The sequence below is a fragment of the Dryobates pubescens genome, chromosome 8 (genome assembly GCF_014839835.1).
Source record: "Dryobates pubescens isolate bDryPub1 chromosome 8, bDryPub1.pri, whole genome shotgun sequence".
Lineage (NCBI taxonomy): Eukaryota > Metazoa > Chordata > Aves > Piciformes > Picidae > Dryobates > Dryobates pubescens.
The window spans coordinates 20,269,991-20,291,262 of NC_071619.1; the positions used below are offsets into that span (position 1 = coordinate 20,269,991).

The window sequence follows — 21,272 nt, forward strand, 5'->3', positions numbered from 1 at the left end:
AATTGCTAGGGGAGGTCCCATGGAACACAGGATAAAGGAAAAGGGACCCAAGATAGATGGTTAGCATTCAAGGAACATTTCTTCTAAGCTCATGATTGGGGCACCTCAATCAAGAAGGGGAGCCAGGAGTCCCACAGGGTTAAATGGGAACTGCTGAGCAAACTCAAGTGGAAGAGAGTCTACAGCTCATGGAAGAAGGGGCTGGCAACTTGGGAGGAATATAAAACTGCTGTCAGAGGATGCAGGGGGGCAGGTAGGAAAGTTAAGGCCTCCTTGGAATTAACTCTTGCAAGAGAGGTCAAGGGAAACAGAAAGGGCTTCTTCAAATACATTGCAGGAAAAACTAAGGCTAGAGGCAATGTAGGCCCAGGTGTATGCCCTGGTGATAGAGAATGAGAAGATGGTAAAGCTACTGAATGCTGTCTGCACTAATCAGCTACTGTCCTCAGGAGACTCCTGCAGCCCCAAAGGAAGTCAGGATAAAGGACAAGTTTGCCTTGGTTGATGAGGACTGGGTTAGATGTACTTATGGGTGCTGAGGGAACTGGTGGAAGTCATTGACAGGCCACTCTCTGTCATCCTTGGTAAGCTGTGGAGAACGGGAGAGGTGCCTGAGGACTGGAAGAAAGCAAATGTCATTCCAGTCTTCAAAAAGGGACAATAAGAAGGACCCAGGTCAATTATAGATTGGTCAGCCTTACCTCCATCCCTGGAAAAGTGCTGGAGCAGTTTTTCCTTGGCACTGTCTCTAGGCATACAAAGAAAGGAGACAATCAGCATGGTTTTATCAAGGGGAAGTCATGTTTAACCAACCTGATAGCCTTTTATGAGGACAGAGCCAGGTGGATAGATGATAGTAGAGCAGTTGATGTCATGATCTCAGCATATGACACTGTCTCCCACAGCATCCTTACAGCTAAACTGGGGAAGTCTGGTCTGGATGATTGGGTAGTGAGCTGGGTACCTGATGGGTACTGTGGAGCTTGTATTGATTTACAGAGATCAGTTTATGCTGGTCTATAAAGAAAAGCTGAGTCAGCTTTCCACCATCACTGTTGTGTTTTTGAAATGTTACAACCTAAACACTAAGTGTCCTCCACCGAAAAATAAAAAGAAACAGGAAAGGGAACTTACCTACTCTGTTCCTAAATGCTCCTTCTAACTTTATATGGTTGCACAGTGCTCAAGTTCACTAAAGATGCAGCAAATAGTCACACAGTTAAATGATACCAGATGTTTCCTGCCTAAGAGCATCACGAATGGTTTACAGTAGCATGAACATTTCACAAAAGATGTATTTGCAGTAGAGTTCCCTTTATTTCATTAACATTAAAGCACACAACTATTAAATACACTTGACACTTGTATTGTGCTATCTAAAAAGCTTCACTCCCATGTACACATGACACAAATTTGGTGGCATCCGCTTTGAACAAGTGGAACATCTAATTCAAAGCAAAGGCTTCACATAAAAAATATCTTACTCTCTGCAACTGTATTCTTAAAAAAAAGAGATGGCAATGATTGGATTGAATGGAAGAAAGTGGATTACTGAAGCAACAATCACCTCCCAGACTGAATGCAGGCTGGTTTTTTTTATCAGCTCATCTGCAGATGGCACAAATGAAAGCTGATTAAGGCAAATGCTTCTTAAGAAAGGCGATTTCTTGTAAACAAGGAACATTTTTTTCTTCACCAGAAGCTCTTTCTCAGGAGCAGTGCTTGCTATATCCCAGGCCCCTGTGGGACCCCTGCCCCTCTCACCGTTGCTATTTCTGAAGGGATTACATGGTGCTTTGTGGAATGCCAGCTTGCTGTGGGCTGTGAGGATAGCTGAGCTTTCTTTGCAGGCAGCTGCAGCAGCAAAATGTGCCACAACAAGACTTTTCCAGTGGCCTGTCTGACCTTCATAATGTGCTTGGCCTCTGGGCTTTGGTATCTGACTGGCAGTGTAGTGTTTGTGACAGTGTGATTTTGTGGATCACCTATATCAAACCAGCACAACAATCCAGTAAAAAAAGAGTGAAGGTGTATTAGAAAAAAAGTACCTTATTTTAAAGCCATCTGAAGAAAAAACCAAACTATGCTTTCATTTTAAAAGCTGCTGTGCACAAATGCTTTGATCCCAAACTAATCAGTGTCAATTAATTGGCACCTAATCGATAGCAACAGAAGTCACTAAGCAGTCAAGATTTTTTTTAAGGGGAATCTCCTCTTGGTGTAGAGCATCTTCTCATGTCCTGACTTGAAATTTTCCTGCTTTTGTTATGTATTTGACACCTTTAAAAGGCTTGTATTTTTCTCCGTACATGTCTAGGCGGTTCACTTTCAGTCCTGAAAAGGACAAAAATACAAAGTTAAAGGCAGAATGCCAGCAATCACATCAGTCTGCTCAGAAGTCCTGCTTTCTTGAAGCATGTAGAGATTGGGTAGCAAGCTAATTTTCCTTCTTTTCACAAATTTCAGCTGGGTTTCAATAGCAGAAGGAAACATTCTTATCACCTTAGCTGCCCTGGTAGAGCAACATGTTGTTTCATTAATACTGGACAACATCCTCGTCCCAAGGGATGAGCTACTGAACAAATTAAATCCATCTTCCCCGGCTCTCATTTCCAACGATGTAGATGAAGCAAAGGGCAAGATATACATTATTTTCACTTTAAAACAGTATTCCAAAGATCATTAATCCCTCTCTACAAATTCAGAAGTGCCAGTAGCTATCAATAACCTAAGGTTAAGGTTGTTTCCCATTTTCTGACAGGTTCATTATTTCTGGCATCCAGCTATTTGGTGCACTGTGTTTTGCTAGATTTACACTAGTGGATTGCAAGTTTAGGAGGAAACTGGAACGTTCTGCTTTTACACAAGGACTGACTTATTTACTCAGCAGTTTAGGAAGCAAAAGGACCACAGCCTCATACCTATCTAGAAAGGTACTACATATACCACCACCAATTCTCATTTACTGCCTTCACTCATCCTCCTTCTTTCCAAATATGAGTCTTTGATCTGTTGGGTCTTGCCCCTGCAAACCTTGTTTGCAGAAGCAATTTACACATGGACAACTCATGTGATTTAAGTCTGCAGATGGAGGCCTTGTTTGCTATAAACTTAGTCTTGCACTTACTCTACAGACTTTGCTCTGATTTTTCTTCCTTATTGTTTTGAAGATAAAAAACTAACCAGTTCCAGAAGGAGAGATTAATTAGAAGGACATTCTTTAACAGAGATTCTAAAAACTGTAAAGGACTTTAGTGGTATAAGGCTAAAGCAAGGCAAAAGCAGCATGCTAAATCATCACTCTTCACTGGAAGGATAAATTTGCAGGCTTAATTCACATGTTAACAAAGAAAAATCTCAGAGTTTTGAGCAAACCAATTAGGAATTCACACTTCCCAGCAAGGGAGTTTTCCAGTAACTGCCAGATTTGGGTAAACCAGACTTCACTGTTTTGGACCAAGCTGACATCAGATCAATATCTTCAATTAAAAGATCAACAGTTTCCCACTGCATGTCCTACTGCTATTCATTCATTCAATAACTGTGCCATGTAACAACCATCCACTCACCTGAAATTGCAAGCTGTTGTATCTTAAACTGAATGTTTAAACTTGGATTCTCCTCTGGCTTGGGGGCTCCAGACTGCAGGTTCACTATGCCCTTCAGGTTTGGTAGCTTTTGAGGGGTAATTTTGCCAACGTCCCATGTCAACACCTTGTCAGGAAAGAGAGAATAGTAGCAGTAGCTTTCTAGGAAACCACCTACTACAAGGTCAAGTTCATGTCTAACTTTCCGTTTCTAGCATGGGTACAGAAAGCAGCCTGATAGCCCTGAGAATTGTCCCACTGGCTGGAAGGAGGCACATTTCAGGCTCCTGCAGTTATGGTGTCTTTTCTTTCTCAGCCTTTCTTTTGCCCTGTCAGCACTCTTCAGTTGGTCTGTGCACTTAACAGATCTTGTTCCCTCAGTAATAGTCATTGTTCCTGTTGTCAGACTGGGTCAGCTAGATCCATGAAGCAAGGAGACAGCACAAAGCAGGTGACCAGCACAAAGGTCACAGGAATGTAAACAGAATGAGAAGGGCAGTAGCAAGGCATTGGTAAAAGGAGATGTTTAAGCTACAGTAACTTTTCTAAGGGCCATTTCTTTCCCACTGATTTTCACACTTGGAAAGAAAATTCATGGAACCAAGCTGGCCTTTTACTCACTCACAAGAGGGTTTTTTTCTTATTGAAAATTGTTGATAAATGCAGACAAGCCTCAGTTCTCTCCACTTTTACAAACTTTTGAGTTATTATCTAGTTAGATAACTCTTGATAAAAACACAGTATAATTGAATTCTGCAGTGTGGTTTTGTTGGTGGTTTTGTTTTTACAAGATCAGGTCTTTTGAGACAGGTAGCCCAGGGAGGTCGTGGATGCCCCCTCCCTGAAGGTATTCGAGGCCAGGTTGGATGAGGCCTTGAGCAAACTGGTCTAGTGGAAGGTGTCTCTGCCCATGGCAGGGTGTTTAGAATTATCCTGAAGATCCCTTCCAACCTAAACCATTTTATGATCTATGAACCTGTTCAAAAGAAACAAAATGTTGCTTTGAAAGCTTTCACTTACAACTCAAATCAGTTACTGACTGAGATATTCCAAGGGCAGCAGAAAGTTCAGTGCAGGGAGTTAAGATCCAGCAGAATGATTTGGTTCAGTCTGCATTTCAGCAAAATGCTTCCTATGTACTAAAAAGCTATGTACTATGTACTAAAAAGCTCAGGAGCTTTAGGAAATTGAGGTGTCAATCCCTGACTCAGAGGCAAGAAAGCAGGACTCCCAAGACAGTTTTTCAGCCCCTTTGTTTTCTTCCCTGCGTGTCTTCAGACAGATTTTGGAAGAGATTTTATTTTCATCTTCTGTCCCCTATTTTTCTGACTACCTATTTTTCAAGTCTACTGCATTTTCTCTAGGTAGGTATCTTTTAAAGAACACAGACTCTAAGTCATGCCACGTCTGAAACCACCAGCAAAATACTGCTGCATGCACTAAAGAAAAATGCTTAGGAGAGTGGAAGAGCAGGAAAGAAGAGAAAGGAGACTGCTAAACCCAGAAATCACAGCTGGTGAGTACTGAAGTTAAAAAAGTGAATTTTAAAGAAAGTGAGTATTTAAACTTACAAACATACACCGAAGGGAAAGTTTTCTAAGCGTCGGACACTTCTCCAGTGCTCTGCAAATATGTCTGACTTGTTCCAATGTTGTCTTAGATATTTAGGTAAATCAAAAAATTAAGACTTACTTTAGTAACTGGGTCAAATGTATAGCTGCCTTGTGTAGCACTGAGGTTCATATTAAGTACAGCCTTTGGCATGTGAACTGTCATGACAACTCCTTCCACCGTTTTCCCCATATTCTGTTTTGGTCCAATGGTAACATCGAATCTTCCTGAAGAACTACTTTCCTTAAAACTGATCATGTGTTTCACGTAGACAGGAATTGCAACCAAGCTGAAAAGAGAAGACAACAGCTGAATGCATCCTGGCTAATTCTCTAAAAAAAAAAAATAAAGGGGAAAAAAAATAGCTCTTGCTCATGAATAGCTCTTGTTTCTCTGGCAAGTATTCAAGTTACATCTAGTCTGTTTCAAAACTGGAAAGTGATACTCAGCTCGCTAACATCATTGTTGAAGTGATTTTACTGGCAGAGAATCACAGGATTTTTTTCCCCCAAATCACTTGTGCTAATCTTTTTCCCTCTTTTTTTGTCTATCTCACTGAGCCAATTCTCAGAACAGCCACCAGTCAAATCAGACTTAGCTTGCAAGTATCTTCAGACTTTTTGCTTTCCTCTTCATATTAAGATCAGAATCTTTCATGTATACAGACTTGGCCACAAAGCATCTAGCAGCAACAATGATTACCAGGAATGAATAACCCAATATTAGCTATGTGTGGTTTATCCCCTTGAAAAATGATCGCTGAGTATCAGCAGATCACTGGGGAAAAAAAAGCTTTCTTGTTTTAGTGGAGACAAAGCAACAGCTAAGACAAAAGCTGAGAACGTGTGTTTTAGCAACAATGCTAACCAGGAGATAGCTACAGTTACTCAGATGTAAAGTAGGTAGATGGCATATCTGAAGAACTAGTGTGTCCAAATGGAAACATACTTCTGTGAACTGACACGGTAGGAGATCAATCTGAAATTGCCATCAGGAGGAATAAATGAAAGGACTCTCTCAGACTCCCAGCGTTTGAACCGAATACATGGATGGAAGCTGACGTCATCCAGAAGCCGTGGGTTCTGTAAGCAGTGGCAAAATGGTTAAGTCTCATCAAGTAGCAGCAGTTTGAACTAGCTACCAGCTACTTATCTACACAGTGCATATTTCTTAAGACTCTAAGATATGTTACTGAGCTAGATGGATTTCTAGTCTGACCTGGTACAGCAGTTCCTGTGAGTGTGTTTTTATGTACAGGCAAAAGCCATTCCAACTACTGACCGATGCAGCAACTTGTACAATATGTATGTGGAACACAGACTGCACGCTTAAAATTGTTTTAAATCTGATTATTAAGAAAAATAAATCCTCAGCACTTAAAGTTAAAAAAAAAAAAAAAAAATTAAATTTACCATGAAAGAAAGAGAAAGATCTGGCATTCCAGAGAGCTTAATACATGAATCAATAACACCTTGGATTTCTGCAAAGACTGTGGAACCTGGTGGGGGGAAAAAAAAGAAGACACTTGACTTAACGTTATTATAAAGGGCCTAACAAATAGTGCGAAGTGCAGCTAGAGGACAGAGATGACATTTGCACAACACACAAGAACATGCCAAGCACAGACAGGAAAGGTCATTTCAGTTACCTGTGGCCTGGGCAGCTTGTTAAAACACATGAGCCAGAGCAAACAGCTTGTCCCAGATCAGCTACTGATACTTGTGCCAGCTGTTACACAGGACTAGTACTGGATGTGCTTGAATCGGTTGCCAGCAGTGAGCAAATAAGAAGTTCTGACTATGCAAGCTCTGAATTTTCCTTTATTTAATATCTGTAGCCTGTCTCCAGAAAACTAACAAGTGGTGTAGAGAAGCTGACACACATTAAAACACAGTAAGTTTGTGCCGTAATGTTGCAGATAACCTTGGCTTTCCCAAGCGTGGCTTGTTTAACAGTGTGATTACATACTCATCTCGATATTAAGTAGATTTATAGTAAAAAAAAAAGCACCCAAACAAACCCAACCCCGAAACACCTCAAAAAAATCCCAAAGCAAGAAAACAAGTCATCTTATCCAGGAAAGGCACATTTCCTTAAATGGAAAAAAAAAGGAACAAGCAGGCCAATGGACTAATAAGCCCTACAAGCAAAGTTCATTTTAACAGACATGTAAAAACTATTGCTGATCTAGTGAAGAAGGGGAAACTGTGGGTCAACACTTTGCCTGACAAGAAGAGATCTTGTTTTAGATGAAAGCTAACAGATGACAGCCTGTCCACAGCACAGCAGTTTTGGATCACTTTTTTCTGCTTCTTATGTAACATTTACGCAAGTTATCAGTTCCTCTTTAAATATCAGATTCACGATTTTTGGGTTTGAAGAGATCATGTTTTGTTCACATAAAAGAGTATTATTATGCTTCATTATATCTAGCTCCAGTTTATATATAGGGAAAACAATACTGTCCAGCTGTTCTGCATCAAGTTTTGTCCTGCTGTCAGAAGAAAGCTAATGAAAGCTTGTCCATTTGAAGGCCTACAAGGACTACAGTAAATTGCTGATGGGAACAGTGGAAGGCAATTTTCTCATCACATTTAAAACTTCCAATACTTTTTCCATTTGCATCTCTGAAGAGATAATCAATATACAGGGAACATCTAAGTATCTTGTGGATGTTCTTGAAACAGCTTAGAGCATACTGCTATTTTAAGACAAACTGAAGAAGCGTATTTGGGCACACTATTTTAAATTGTATTGCTATTCAAGATACAAATTCATGTATATAAAGTGTGCAGATGGGCTGCATTCTCTCTGAACATCAGCAGCTAAATGTAAACACATTCAACAAATGAAGAATGAGTTTGCAAGGCATTTACCTGATTTGTCTATAATCGCATCAATTTCTTCGATGACATCAAAATAGGCTTCATTGTTTGTGTATTTCACTCCTGCTCTGCGCCAAGGGATGTTGGACAACTGTCCGGTGGGAAGTGTGTCACCTACATTACTACTGCCTTAAAAATGAACAGGAAATCAATCAGTAACTAATTGCAAGGTAAATGTTTCAACTGCCAAAATTAAGAATCAAAGCAAGATTTGACCCCCAAAACTGCAGACTGGAACCTGGACCACTAAAATTTCAGTCATTAAGTGTCATGAATGAACTTTAAGCATGTGTATGGACTCAGTGGTTTTGGGACTCCATTTTGCACAGCAAAACACAAGGATCAGGTCAGCAGGGGGTTTGAGTGGGAGGAGGTTCTAAGACCATCCTTTAAAAAAATTACTAAACTAACAGCTAATCAAGATGACTGAGATGTGGGGCTGGGTCCTGCAAAGGATTCAACAATTAAAAATGTTACAGCTCCTTGTGAAGGCCTGAAGCACACCAACACTTCTCCTGCGTTTTAGCTGTTTGCCTTCAGGACTGATTTACTGACAGCAGTTATGAAGAAAGGCCTGGGAGAAGGCTTAGAGAGGGCTCCTACCTCCTTTGCTTGGAAGCAGTTGTCAGGCTGAAGCACTCCCCCTTGGTACCCATCTGAACGTGGCTGCTTGCGGCAACACGACAGCAATGTCTACACCTGACCATATGCCAAACTATCCAGACTCTAGCCCATAGACTTGACTTTCTGGCTCGACCTCTGTCATCATGATGGACGTCCCTGGCAATCACTGAGATGTAGATGACTGTCATCTGACCCCAAACCTGACACTGACCTGTTGGCTCAGTTTCTGGGGGCCTCAACAGTGATACCACTGCCCTTGCTTGCCTTGCTATCACACTCAGCTTCTGGTTCTTAACACCACTCCATGTGAGAGAAGGGCTTCCTGAGCTACCCAGTTATAAAGTAAACCGGTGAATCCTTTAGGTAAAAAAAATCATCTTATCACTTCTGGGACGTGGGTGATGCAAGGTGATGCACCACCTTGGAACAACAGTAGAGTGAAAACAACTCCCTCTGCTAGTCTCAGGACAGGGCTACAGTTCACACCTGGGATCTTTTGCATGATGAATGTGATAGTGTGTCCTGCCACATGAAACAGCTTCACTGAGAGGCACCAGCAGTTGTTGTTTCTATCCAATCTGCTGGGTAGGCCCTCGCCTAGCAGAAAATGGAAGTTTTCCTTCTTTTGAGCTAGTAAAGTAACTCACACAGAAAAAATCATCACTGAAGCCTATCCTGGTACTGTAACACACCGGGGAGAAGTTGCAACCATTTTCTCACTTTCACTGCATCTCTGATGGACAGCAGTTGTCATTTCCATGTCTTGTGCCACTCAGCAGCCTTGCAGAGTGCAGCAGCACTATTCAGCCTGAGCTGGTATACCAGGTAGGCAGAAGGGCTCTCACACTACTAATTACCATCTGCTCAGGACTGGGCTGTTGACAGTGACAAGATACAGGCTGCCCTGGGCAGGTGCTTTAGGCACCTAGGGAATTCTAATAAGGCCTTAGCTAAAACAAGAGGATTTGATGTTGTAACCCTTGGCTTCAGGAGTCTTAATTCCCCATACAGTGGAGCACGCAGTCCGCTAATGTCACAGCTGGTTTTGTATTTTTCTGTAGATGGATTCTACTGACATCCAAAATCACATTGAGAAAAACCCAACAGAAACCCAGAAACTAAAACCGGTGTGATTTATATGCAAAGGCTAAACCACGTGTGCTACCTCAAAGCTGAGCTCCTTCCAGCACTACCACTGTGTGGCCCTGCAGCTCACCTACTACCCTTCTCTAACACAATGTACAGGCAAACATCTCCCATAGCTCTGACACCATGTGACACTTAATGGTGTATGTCTCTTCTACTCGCTTGCCAGACAAGCAGATTCCACTAGCTCAGCTGACTGACATTTGGCTCCCTCAGTGCAAGACACAACACTTATACAACAGCCTGATACCAGCCCCAAACATGATGGACAATGATGGCAGCGGGGGTGGTGAGGGGGCTGAGGTCAGCCTTTTTGCTTCCCTTCGTGCTATCTGTTCCCAGACAGCAAATATTTTAAATACCTGTTATATACATTTCTAGCATGATTTCTTATAAAACATGCAGCCTTCTCCAATGCCCTTCAGTTATTCAGGACTTGGGGCTAGCTCTGTACCAATCCCAGAACACCTGTCTCCAGTATGTGCTGGGAACTGCTATTCCTGAGAGACTTCAGCAGCTGTGACTGGACCAGACAGTGTCACGAGGAAGATCAAAGGGGCCAGGCATAAACTGCAGATAAGGAGGATGTTGCTTTTATTCATCTCTTAATCGCAAGACCTGTCAGGGCAGTCACCCTGATTTGCAGATTTACACCAATATGCTATCACTTTTTAGTTACAAAGCATGGCATGGCTTTGTTTTTAAGCAGCCAGTCACTGCTGAAAATCATTTCATACCTGTGATGGAGTTGACAACGGAGCGCAAAATTGTAGGAGGCTTAATCAGTTCCTTCAGTATGTTAGATTCTGTTGCCAGTGGAAAACCATTGTCTAACATTTCTTCTAGAAGTTCATACACAATAACTACATTGTCCTTAATTGCAGTCTCTGAGCATTCGCCGAAGTAATCCTAAACAAATCAGAGATTACAGAGGAGAGGGGGTTTATCCCTGCTGAAATGCTTTGCAAAAGTGGGGTTTCTTTATATATTTTTTAAAAAAATTTTTGCCTACAGAAACCCTTCAACATGTCCAGGAATTCTGGTCCCTATGATAACTAGCTGCCTCTGTACTCTGATGGCATCAAACGATTAAGGTTACATTTATAAACTGATTAAGAGAGTGTGAACAGTATAGATAGTATAGATGTTGCATTGTGAATGGTAACACATCTTCAGTTAAAGAACTCCCGTAATAAAGAGGCTATCTTCTGGCAGTGCTCAGTCTTCACAGAGGTTCCTTTATTTATGGTATCTGTGAAATATGCTGAACACTGACCAATGCTTTGCAGCTTTTTCCTCCATAGACTGCTTCATGACTGCATGCTCCTTTCTATCTATGTAACAGCACAAAAGCTTAGAGGAAAGAAAAGAAAGATAGCATTTAAAACGTGGGATTTGGAGTTTAGTGCATGTATGCTGGTAACTGCAAATGAAATCAATAACCAAAACGTACCTTCGTTTCCAGTGCTTGACTTAAATATTGCAAAGGGGAAAAGGCACTGACAGGAGGGTTTACTACCTTTCTTTAATAGAAGTTTATACAAGAATTCCCTTGAAATGATTTCCATTTTTAAATTATTTAACGGTGACAGACCTGGAAAGTGTCAGCCACGCGGTGCAGAAATTCAATGACAAAGAGCGGTGGCACTTCTGTCTGTATGACAGACACAAAGAAGATTTTATCCCGATAGATGCTGATGAGGTAGTGATGTGGTGTTGAGATGACAGGAGGCACATTCTCAACATCGATTGCTTTCTCCTGAGCTTCAAAGAAATAATCACACACAGACTGGCTCACAATGCTCTTCCAGTGCTTCTCCAAGAATATATCACCAGAACAGTTTATAAGAAACAGGCTGTGGATCATTTTCTGTTGGAAAGTTAAAATAAACAAAAGCATGTGAGGATTCACATTATTTCTTCTTCCAGACTGCCTTTCTTAGAATGGTGTTCTTTATCAACATTCGCTGTGAACTTAAGAAAAAAATTCTGTGTTACTGCTTTGCTCTAAATTACATTTTCTTTATTTAGAGGAGTGTTCCACCACAAAATATTTCAACCTGGATTAAGTCGCCAACGTATATCACAATGTAAGCAAGAAGCCAGCACCCTTCATTTCCACGTTCACCCCGACTTGGTATTTGTAAATAGTTTCTTAAGGCAAGATTGACTCTCCTGAGTTGGCACTCACTTAAAAGCGTTTGGCAACATGCAAGGGTAACTTCTATATATAGTTTCCTAAGCAGTTTGTGTAAGATTTAACACAAAACTAAGAATTGTGCTATCTTAACAATACAGCTCTTTACCTTGCCACCTTCAGCTACTGAACTACAAAAGTGGATTTTTCTGTGCTTTGCTGGCTGATTATTATTTTTTCTTATGATCCATGCCAAGCTGTACTTGGATAAAGGGTCGGAATTCATTAAAACTACACAAAACTAGGAGTTTAAATCTGATTTAATGAATAAAATTGCCTCTAATGTGCTTGACACATTAAGTATGTTTACATAAAATGTTTTACACTTACAAACTAGCTTACCAATGAAAAGCAGGAGTATGAACTGCAGATAAAGAAGGTAACTTTTTTCTTACATCTCTAAAGATTTACAAATAACATACCTCAGCCACTGATTGTTCATTTTATACAGGGAACAACAAGCTTATCTGCCTTTAAAAAACCCTAATTCCCAGACTAATTCTCAACTTGCAATGACATAGTAAGTGGAATAAGCTCTCGATTCAAACAAAGTGAATAAACTGTTTTCTCCACATCTACAGAAGAGACAAATGCTATCAGACTTCAATGATCTCTTTAGCCTTTATGTGAGACAAATATAATGCTGTGGCTAACCTACAGCATAATTATTCTCTGACAAAAACAAGGTTGAGGTTTAAATTCAGGCCTAGAAAACAAAACAGATTGTAATCTAAGCACTGGCTCTTCAAGGTGAAGCTACCCTGGTACTTACATCCTCCATAAATTCGTTCTGTAGTTGAAGGGCTATTCATCCTTTCTGCCTTCCAGGTGCTGAGTTGAGTACATTTATGGTTCTGCAATTACCTATATTAGCAAACTGGTCCTGCAATAAATTGACCCAGATAAAGGAGTTTCTGGTCAGATCGGATTCCTGAAATAACTTATTACATTGCTGGAGTGTGCTATAGCTAATGCAGAGGAGTTGGTGGAAATAGGCAGATGGTAACATTGGAGATGTCCTGAAGTTTATTTAGTCTTTGGAGGAATTAAAACATGTCTGGAAGGATAACTAGCAGTTACTGGGCATCTACAACCTGAAACATTAAGCCCACCATCAACTCTCCACGTCCAAGAGAAGCCAAACACACCTACTGAAAATCCATCATAGTTTTCACTACTCTTAGGATGTTTAGCTGGGATCATGTCACGAAATGCAGATAAAATTTGCTCCTTTGCTACTGTTAAAGTCTGACACAAACGAAGATGGCACAGAGGCATCTAGATGTAAATGGACCACTCCAGAGAGATTTAAAGCAGTCCAAACACTGTATGATTAAGCCTCACTCCAAAATACTGGAATAAGCGCTTGGCTCCATCCAGATCAAGCTCTTGTTGCCATGTCTGAATCTAAACTGCGCAGAGTACTAGACTGACTTGCCAACACACTTGTAACACTGAAAAATGGCCCTACAGACGAATGTCTTTCAAAGCTCACTAGAGGTGAAAAGGACTACTAAAGAAGGTAGTTAGCATTCTATTTCCCTCCACCTAAGTCAGCAGATGTTGTAAGGGAGCCAAGATCCAGCTTTTCAAATTCTAAACTCCAGCTGCTCCTTCAAATGCATGACAGCAATGTCCTCATCTTCACTGGGGTCTTGCCAGGTCTTAAGACAACTCCTGCTAAGAGCACACTGACTGGTGGTAGACACAAGAAGACCTAAAGTCAAAGCATGACTAGAAAAATTCAACTAAGTTGATATGATATATAGGAGGAAGTTCTTTTGGAAACTCTCACTGCCAATTTGCTTAAGAGCAGGAAAAGAAGCAAAGCTAAAAGAAAGTGTTATTGCGTGTTTCTACGTATCTCTCCTGGACCAAATTAATCTCTAACTTAGTCTGTTAAAAAAACAAAACCAAACCCAACAAAAACAATATACCACTTTAATACTGTGAGCACAGCATTTATAAAGGAGCCTGGACACAATTGCTTTAATCCAGTTCAACTAAACATGTTCTGAATTTAGCCAGTGCTGAACATTAAAACCCTCCCAAATCTCCTGGATAGTCACACAATGGTGACAAGTATAATCAACCACTGAATGTCAGTATTGTTCCACACCAAGGAAGCCCAAACATATGAAGGTGATCAGCTATAAAGCTTAAAAGAGTTCTCTGTACATTTTAATATGGATACAATAGCATGTTTGTTAACAAATATAAGACTAATTCCTACTAAATGCACACAAAGGGGCATAGGGGAGTTTCAGCAGAAGAAGCACCAGGAAGACTTGATCATTTTGAGAAGACTTGATCTACAGCCTACTATGGAGAAACTATTCAGGACTGCAGGCAGCTTTGAATGATACCCTGACAAAGCATATCAGCAATGCGTGACAATGTTTTTAAGCCCTGGCAGGTCTCCTGTAGTTAATGCTCATAGATTCTATTGATCAGAAATTACTGCACCTGTCACAATGTATGTTCAACACAGCCATGCAGCAGGTCGAGATAAACACTACCTAAATACAGCACTTCGTTCTACTCCACCCACAGCAAGCTCCAGGTGTGTGAAGTGGCTGTGTTAGCAGAGCCTCTTCTTTTGCCACAAGCTGCAATTAGGATATTAGACCATGACTTGATAAGCAATCGAGAGAGGACATGGGTAGCCAGAAAGGAGAGTTGGACCACTGCCCCATGTACTCAACTGCCCCAGGCTGCTCAGCTACTGGCTGTGTTCATACAAGTGTTTGTGTGGTCCCATAGTGAATGGGAATAGCAAACTCATACAGGGGACTGTGTGTGGCTGATTATAGGTTTACACTGTACCTGTGGAACCTGAGCAGTAAAATCCCACCTACCTGCCTATCTTGTCTTCTGGGTAGGAAGGCAGAGATTCCAAGATTTCCCATGACAAATAATTATTCTGCTGCTAGCATGAAGAGTTCCCTTCAAAACCCCTCATACACTCCTTACCTCCTTTACAAGTTTTAGCAGTACACTAATGTGCTGTTCTGGAAAATCAAAGCTCTCTCCTTGCAGCTTAAGCATACAGCAGGCAGATGCCTGGGTACAAGCCCTGCCCTGTAAGTCAACAAGCAGCTCAGCTGGTACGCCTCACAGCACTGACTATAATGAAGAAGCTCATACAACAGTGAGGACATCAGTCTGTTTTACACAGGACTAAGTAATTTGATGTAGCCCACACATCATCAAACAATTGGCGCCAGCCAATTAAAGATGGATTTCATGTTGGGTATCTTACAACTGGTAATACTACAAAAACATCTTATGTAAGCTATTACTTAAGAAAAATTACTGACAATGCTTTTAATACCGAAGACCTTCCTGCTAGTCAATTTTTCAGTGGCAAACTTCATTTCAGACACCTGAATTAACTTCCCAGTACCCTACCTTCTTCTGTCTCAGCAGAATATTAGATTTGCAAAGACTAAAAAGATTTAAAAATTCTGAACATAAGAAATCAATCTAGTAACAGTAAGATTCCTCACACCAATAGGTCAAGTTAATACGTGTGGCCAAATAGCAAAGCACGTTAAGAGCTGTAGCACTTTGAGGGCAAAGGTCTTCAATTAGAGTTCACAAACAGTAGCAAAAGTGTACCACCAAAGGTTAAGAATTATGAGAATACCCATGAGGCAATGCGCACATATACCACCTTGATATGGCAGTAGCAAAGTACTCTATGTAAAATTGTTGACGGTGTGCTTCTCTCAAAAGGACATCCCCCCGGTTTCTATGCTTTCAGGCCTACCTAAGAAGCACACTGAAGACATACCTAATTGTTTGCATCTTTACTCCAGAAAAAGCCATCCAAGCTCATTTTTAGTAAACTGACAGCCTTCCATACACCTGACTAGAAGGCACTGATGATGATGAATAAAGAATACAGAATTAACCAGGTTGGAAAAGACCTTCAAGATCACCAAGTCCAACCTATCACCGAACACTATCTAATCAACTAAACCATAGAACTAAGTGCCTCATCCAGTCTCTTAAACACCTGCAGTGATGGTGACTCCACCACCTCCCTGGGCAGCCCATTCTAATGGCCAATCACTCTTTCTGTGAATTGCTTCCTAACACACAGCCTAAACCTCCCCTGGCACAGCTTGAGACTGTGTCCTCTTGTTCTGTTGGTGGCTGCCTGGGAGAAGAGACGAACCCCCATCTGGCTACAACTTCCCTTCAAGTAGTTGTAGACAGCAATAAGGTCTCCTCTGAGCCTCCTCTTCTCCAGGCTAAGGAACCTCAGCTCCCTCAGCCTCTCTTCATGGGGCTTGTGCTCCAAACCCCTCATGCCGTTGGACTCTGCCAATCCGTGCAGCCTGTCAAGGTCCCTCTGCAGAGCCCTCCTACCCTCTAACAGATCCATACCTGCCCCAAACTTGGTGTCATCTGCAAATTTACTGATGATCATTAATAAAGATATTGAACAGGATGGGGCCCCACACTGATCCCCAGAGGACACCACTAGTGACTGGCTGCCAGCTGGATGTGGCATCTTACAGGCACTGCAGTAACAAGCAGCCCAGCAGAGGTTTTACAGCTGCTTCTTCTTTTCCACCCTTTGCTCCAACACAGGAAACTCCATGATTCTTCTGAGTTATCTCCATCCTACCAGAATTTTAAGTCCTCATAGAACTAAATACTTTAACTGAGGTACCTTGCTGTTTCCAGGTCTGTATCTTTTTTCTTTTCTTTTTTTAAAATTAAATCTGGATTTTGCAATGTTACTATTTTTTCAGTCTCTTGGCACAGAAACATCTGGACTGAAGTCACGCGGGCTCACAAAAGAAAACTGGAGCTCACTGGCAAGAGGGAGATGCTGTGAGCATGGGGAAAAGACTGATTGCACATAATGCTTGTCCTTAGCTACAATGAAGTACTCTAAATTAATGCAGAAATACTATTACCAGCTGCTTTCCACAACACTGAGCTGAATTACAGTCAAAGCTGTGAAAACCAGGAAGTGAGGAATTTATCACTGACCTCTAAAATGTGCTTTAGAGCTAGTAATAATTACTGAAACTGGGTCAAAATGGGACCACCACTGGGAAAGTACTCCACAGCTTCCATGTCCCCTACATTTGACCTCTGCAATGCACTTTAGAGCTAGTAATAATTACTGAAACTGGGTAAAAATGGGACCAACACTAGGAGAGTATTCCACAGCTTCCATGTTTCCTACATTTGATACAACTACTCTGAAGGGTGGAAGAATTAGTGGGAATGGACTGTCTGAGACTGTGTTATGTAGTTATGGAAAGGAACTTCTAGTGACAAGTGAATAGAAAGTAATTAAATGCCTAAAGTAATCTGGAGAAATAAGCTATGTTAGGCAATTTCCGTTTTAAAGCTATAATTTTTGTAACAACCAGCAGGTTGGGAGTTTAGCTTTTTCCTATAAATGCAAGATCTGTCAAAAATGCACCACAGATGTGTTAAAACTAGACAACCTTTGCTCCCCAACTACCCAGCACCACTCACCAGCTCTTAAAACAGCAAGCCTAATGAAGACAAGTCCTTCTTCAAGACAGCCAATACGGCAGCTCCTTACACATGTGTAACTGGCTGGGCAAACCCAACACAGTGTTAGAGGCTGTGATTAAAACTGATGTACCTGGAAGCCCCAGATCTTACTAAAATGAGAATGTTCTACAATACCACAGCTCTTGTAAGGTTCCCATCATTGTTAGTGTATCTTACAGCTACTGCTCATGTGTCATTAATCATTTTACTTAGAAGATACCCATGGTTTAGCCATCTGCCCATTGAAGTAAATCCATTTTTTACGACCCTTCTTAAGAACTGCCTGGTGTCCCTCTGTTAGTTGTCTGTACAACTACTACAATGCATATTTTATCAGCAAGATCATTCTTTTTAAACACTTTGCTTCCCAGATGCTCAGTATGCATTTATTCATCTTCACTCTCATTTAAAGCACTGTCAGTAACTTTCTGGAATTGTTTTCAAATGGACACAGTCCTTTGACAATAATTGGAAGTCATCTTAAGTCAATGTTTGGTATCCATAACAAAATTTCCAACTTCTCTCATGCTTTTACGAACAGCAATCTGAGCCTGCACAGAAATTTGTGCAGCATTTCATCTACTGACTGATGAGCTTTCCAGTAATATATTTGCATGGTCCCTCTGCTCGGTTTAGTTCCAGTATAAATCTTCTAATTGCTGGCAAGATAGTTCCATCTCTTGTCCACAAAACAATATTAGATCTTGAATCACAGGGTAGTATTAGATCCTAAATAACTGTAGTTCCCTATGGGACCTGAAATAGAAGAAAGCTTTGCTGCAAAAGCAAGAGATTCTTAGAAAAAAACCCCACATTAAACCAGTTGAAAACTCACTGCTAAAACTAAATTTTTACATTAATTAGGAACATTTCTAACACAGCTTACATCCAGATTGGACACTTTAGGACTACTGAGAGACCACTCAAGAAATTCACTCTCTGAAGCAGCACCGAATAGAGAAGACCAAATGGACACAGGTAAGGTGGTATCTTGTCACTCACTTAGTGTCATGTGGTCTTCAGGAACAGACTGGTAATTAGGCTCATATTCCAGCTAAGCCATGGAGAACTCAGTACAACAGGATTCAATCACAGGCTATAAAAGCCTCATCTCAGTAGTTCTTTGAGAAGGTGTTTTCCACTGCGCTCAAATCACTGCTCTAGTAAGTCTGATGGGCTAGAGTGACAGTCCTACCAGCTTTATACTGCTGTTTTTCAGACTCTATTTCAAGAGGCACTTGAGGTTCCAGAAAGGACAAGCACAGTGGCAAAGAGCCATGCACTACTGAAACACTTAGATCAAAGCCAGAAAGTATCTTTGGAACCCTGCTGTAAATGACTGCTCTTACTTATGTGTGTGCACTCTGCCACTAGTTGGAATACAACAGCAGAAAGAAGGTGCATAATCACTTTTTCCTCCCTTGTCTTCCACGAGCGCAGGACAACGCTCCTATTCTTCCATCTACGAATAAAATCAGGATTCTGAATAGCAAGTCTTAAATAATCTAAGAAGTTGCTGTTACAAAGAAGCCTCCAATGCATTATATTGCAGAAGTGTGGAAAAGATTTCCTTTCTATAATAACTAAGCTTTGAAAGCTATATAGGAAGTTGTGAGGTTGGGGGGGGGGGGGGGGAATAAAAAGGAAATCAGAGAAAGGGACATAACATTTTAAAAAGGTTTCATTTGGTTTCTTCCCATTACTACAGCCACAAAGTACAGCTGCCACTTGCCACCTGCTGTTTAGACCTCTCTACCTCAAGGATTTCAACTTCTTTCATGACTCCCCATGACAGTTCTTATGCAGAACCACTTGTAAGAGAAGCAGTGTTTGACAGAGTAATTGGGACTTGGCTGTTGCACAACAGGAAATTTCATTTCTGGGGAAGGACAGAAAAATTAAGCACTACAGCGTGTGGAGTGGTCTTAAGGTTTAATTTGCCATCTTCAAGGAATGTTCAGGTATGTACACATAGACAGACAAGGATCTGCTGGCCCCATTTTTATTTTTTGCAAAACCAGGTTTGATTGTGTTTCTGAGTTAACACCCACCACACCACAGATTAAATCTCAGACATTTACATTGAAACACTATTCTGGTTTTCTTTAAAATACATGAGAAGTTGTGTACAATTCAAATCTGCTGGGAAGTGTTGTGGTTTTTTTGTTTTGTAAAACACTGATTCCACCATTTTACCTCTTGCATGAGTAATTTAATTTGCCTGTCCTTTTCTTGCAAAATAGCTTTTCCTGTCACATACCACAGTCTGCCTCCTATGCACGTGAATTTTTATTATTTGACTACGATCTTTTGCCTGACTGTTGATACAACACCTACATTAACAGTGAAACTATTCTTCCAGTTTGATCACTACCTAACAGGTACAAATCGCTCATAACACTGAAACGATGCTAAGTGCATTGCTAGCTCAAGGATGATTAGCACTGAAATAAAAGAAGTGATAACCTCCACTCAAGCCCGTTAAGCCGCTGTACAGGGTAGAAGTAATGTGCAATGCAGTGATGCATGACAACAGACTAATTTCCTGCGCAATACTATGCAAATCTGCATTCAGAGACCCTTGCTAATTAAGCAAATACAGCGTGATCACAACCATCATGCAACAGCGGTGCTGAAGAAAGACTCAAATGATCTGGGTGCTATTCTTCTTACAGCCCCCTACTCCTCCGCGGTGCATCTTTGCTGAGGGTTTTGTATATAGCCTTGAACAGCAGTTCCTGCATCATCCCTCCTGCAGGCCCCGTGCTATCTTCCCTAAAAACTCAACTACATGACCTCCCTGTGCACAATCTCTCCTTCTCATCACTGCGTATAATTTTCGAGAGTAATCTATGTGGATACCCCGCGGACTGGGGGATGCTGATGAGACTCCGGTTAGAAGGCAGGACAGACTCGTCCTCGCTCCACCTCAGGTCGAGGCCCCCGCTCATCTACAACTGTGACAGACACCCGCACCGGAGCCCGGAAAAGCAGGAGTTGTAATTAAATATGGGACTAATGTTGTATTTAAATGGATACCGAAAACCCGAAATAGACATTGGTAAACCGGGCAGCCTCCGACTAACGGGGCATTCTCCCGCTCCCACTATAGCAAGGATGCCGCCCCCGGCCGACTCCAGCCACCCCAGAGCGGCTAGCAGCTGCATACCGGGCCGGGCTTCCACAGCAACCGCCGAGGCTCGCCCTACGGCGGCCACCGCCGCTTCCCCCGAACACGCAAACCAACACCCCCTCGCCCCTCGGTGAGGTCCGAGCTCCCCTACGCCCCACGTACCTCCCCCGACCCGGTGCGGCCCGCTCCCGGGGCAGCGGCCAAGATGGCGGCGAGGCCCGGCGGCGCGCGGGGCCGCCCCTCGGCGGAGGCGCGGGCGGCTGGGACGCTGCCTGCGCCGAGCGGCGAATAACGGGCTCGCTCCCTCCCCCCTTTCCCCAGCCCCGCTGCCAGGCCAGCTGCCAACCGCCCGCCGACGTCCTTTGGCCTCGGACAAGGGACAGAGACTGTCTCCAAGAGTTAAAAACATCCGAGCGGGCGGCACGGCAGCGCAACAACTGCGAAAGGTGGCAGGCGGCTCGGCCTCTTCTCCCCTCCCCGTCAGGCACCCGGCACGGCCGCCCGCCCGCCCCACTGCCCCCGCCCTCCACGGTGGCGGT

General features: G+C 42.1%; 1 protein-coding gene across 1 annotated transcript; it reads right to left on the reverse strand.

The window, feature by feature from the left end:
- Positions 1-1,281: 1,281 nt before the first annotated feature.
- AP3M1 (adaptor related protein complex 3 subunit mu 1) lies at positions 1,282-21,152 on the reverse strand. Its single transcript, XM_054163189.1, has 9 exons — positions 20,896-21,152; positions 11,448-11,723; positions 10,591-10,762; positions 8,075-8,212; positions 6,611-6,696; positions 6,147-6,280; positions 5,280-5,487; positions 3,570-3,714; positions 1,282-2,334 (listed from the first exon to the last, which is right to left on the reverse strand). Exons 2-9 carry the CDS (start codon positions 11,718-11,720, stop codon positions 2,234-2,236), a joined length of 1,257 nt encoding a protein of 418 aa, XP_054019164.1. The 5' UTR covers positions 11,721-11,723; positions 20,896-21,152; the 3' UTR covers positions 1,282-2,233.
- Positions 21,153-21,272: the final 120 nt, after the last annotated feature.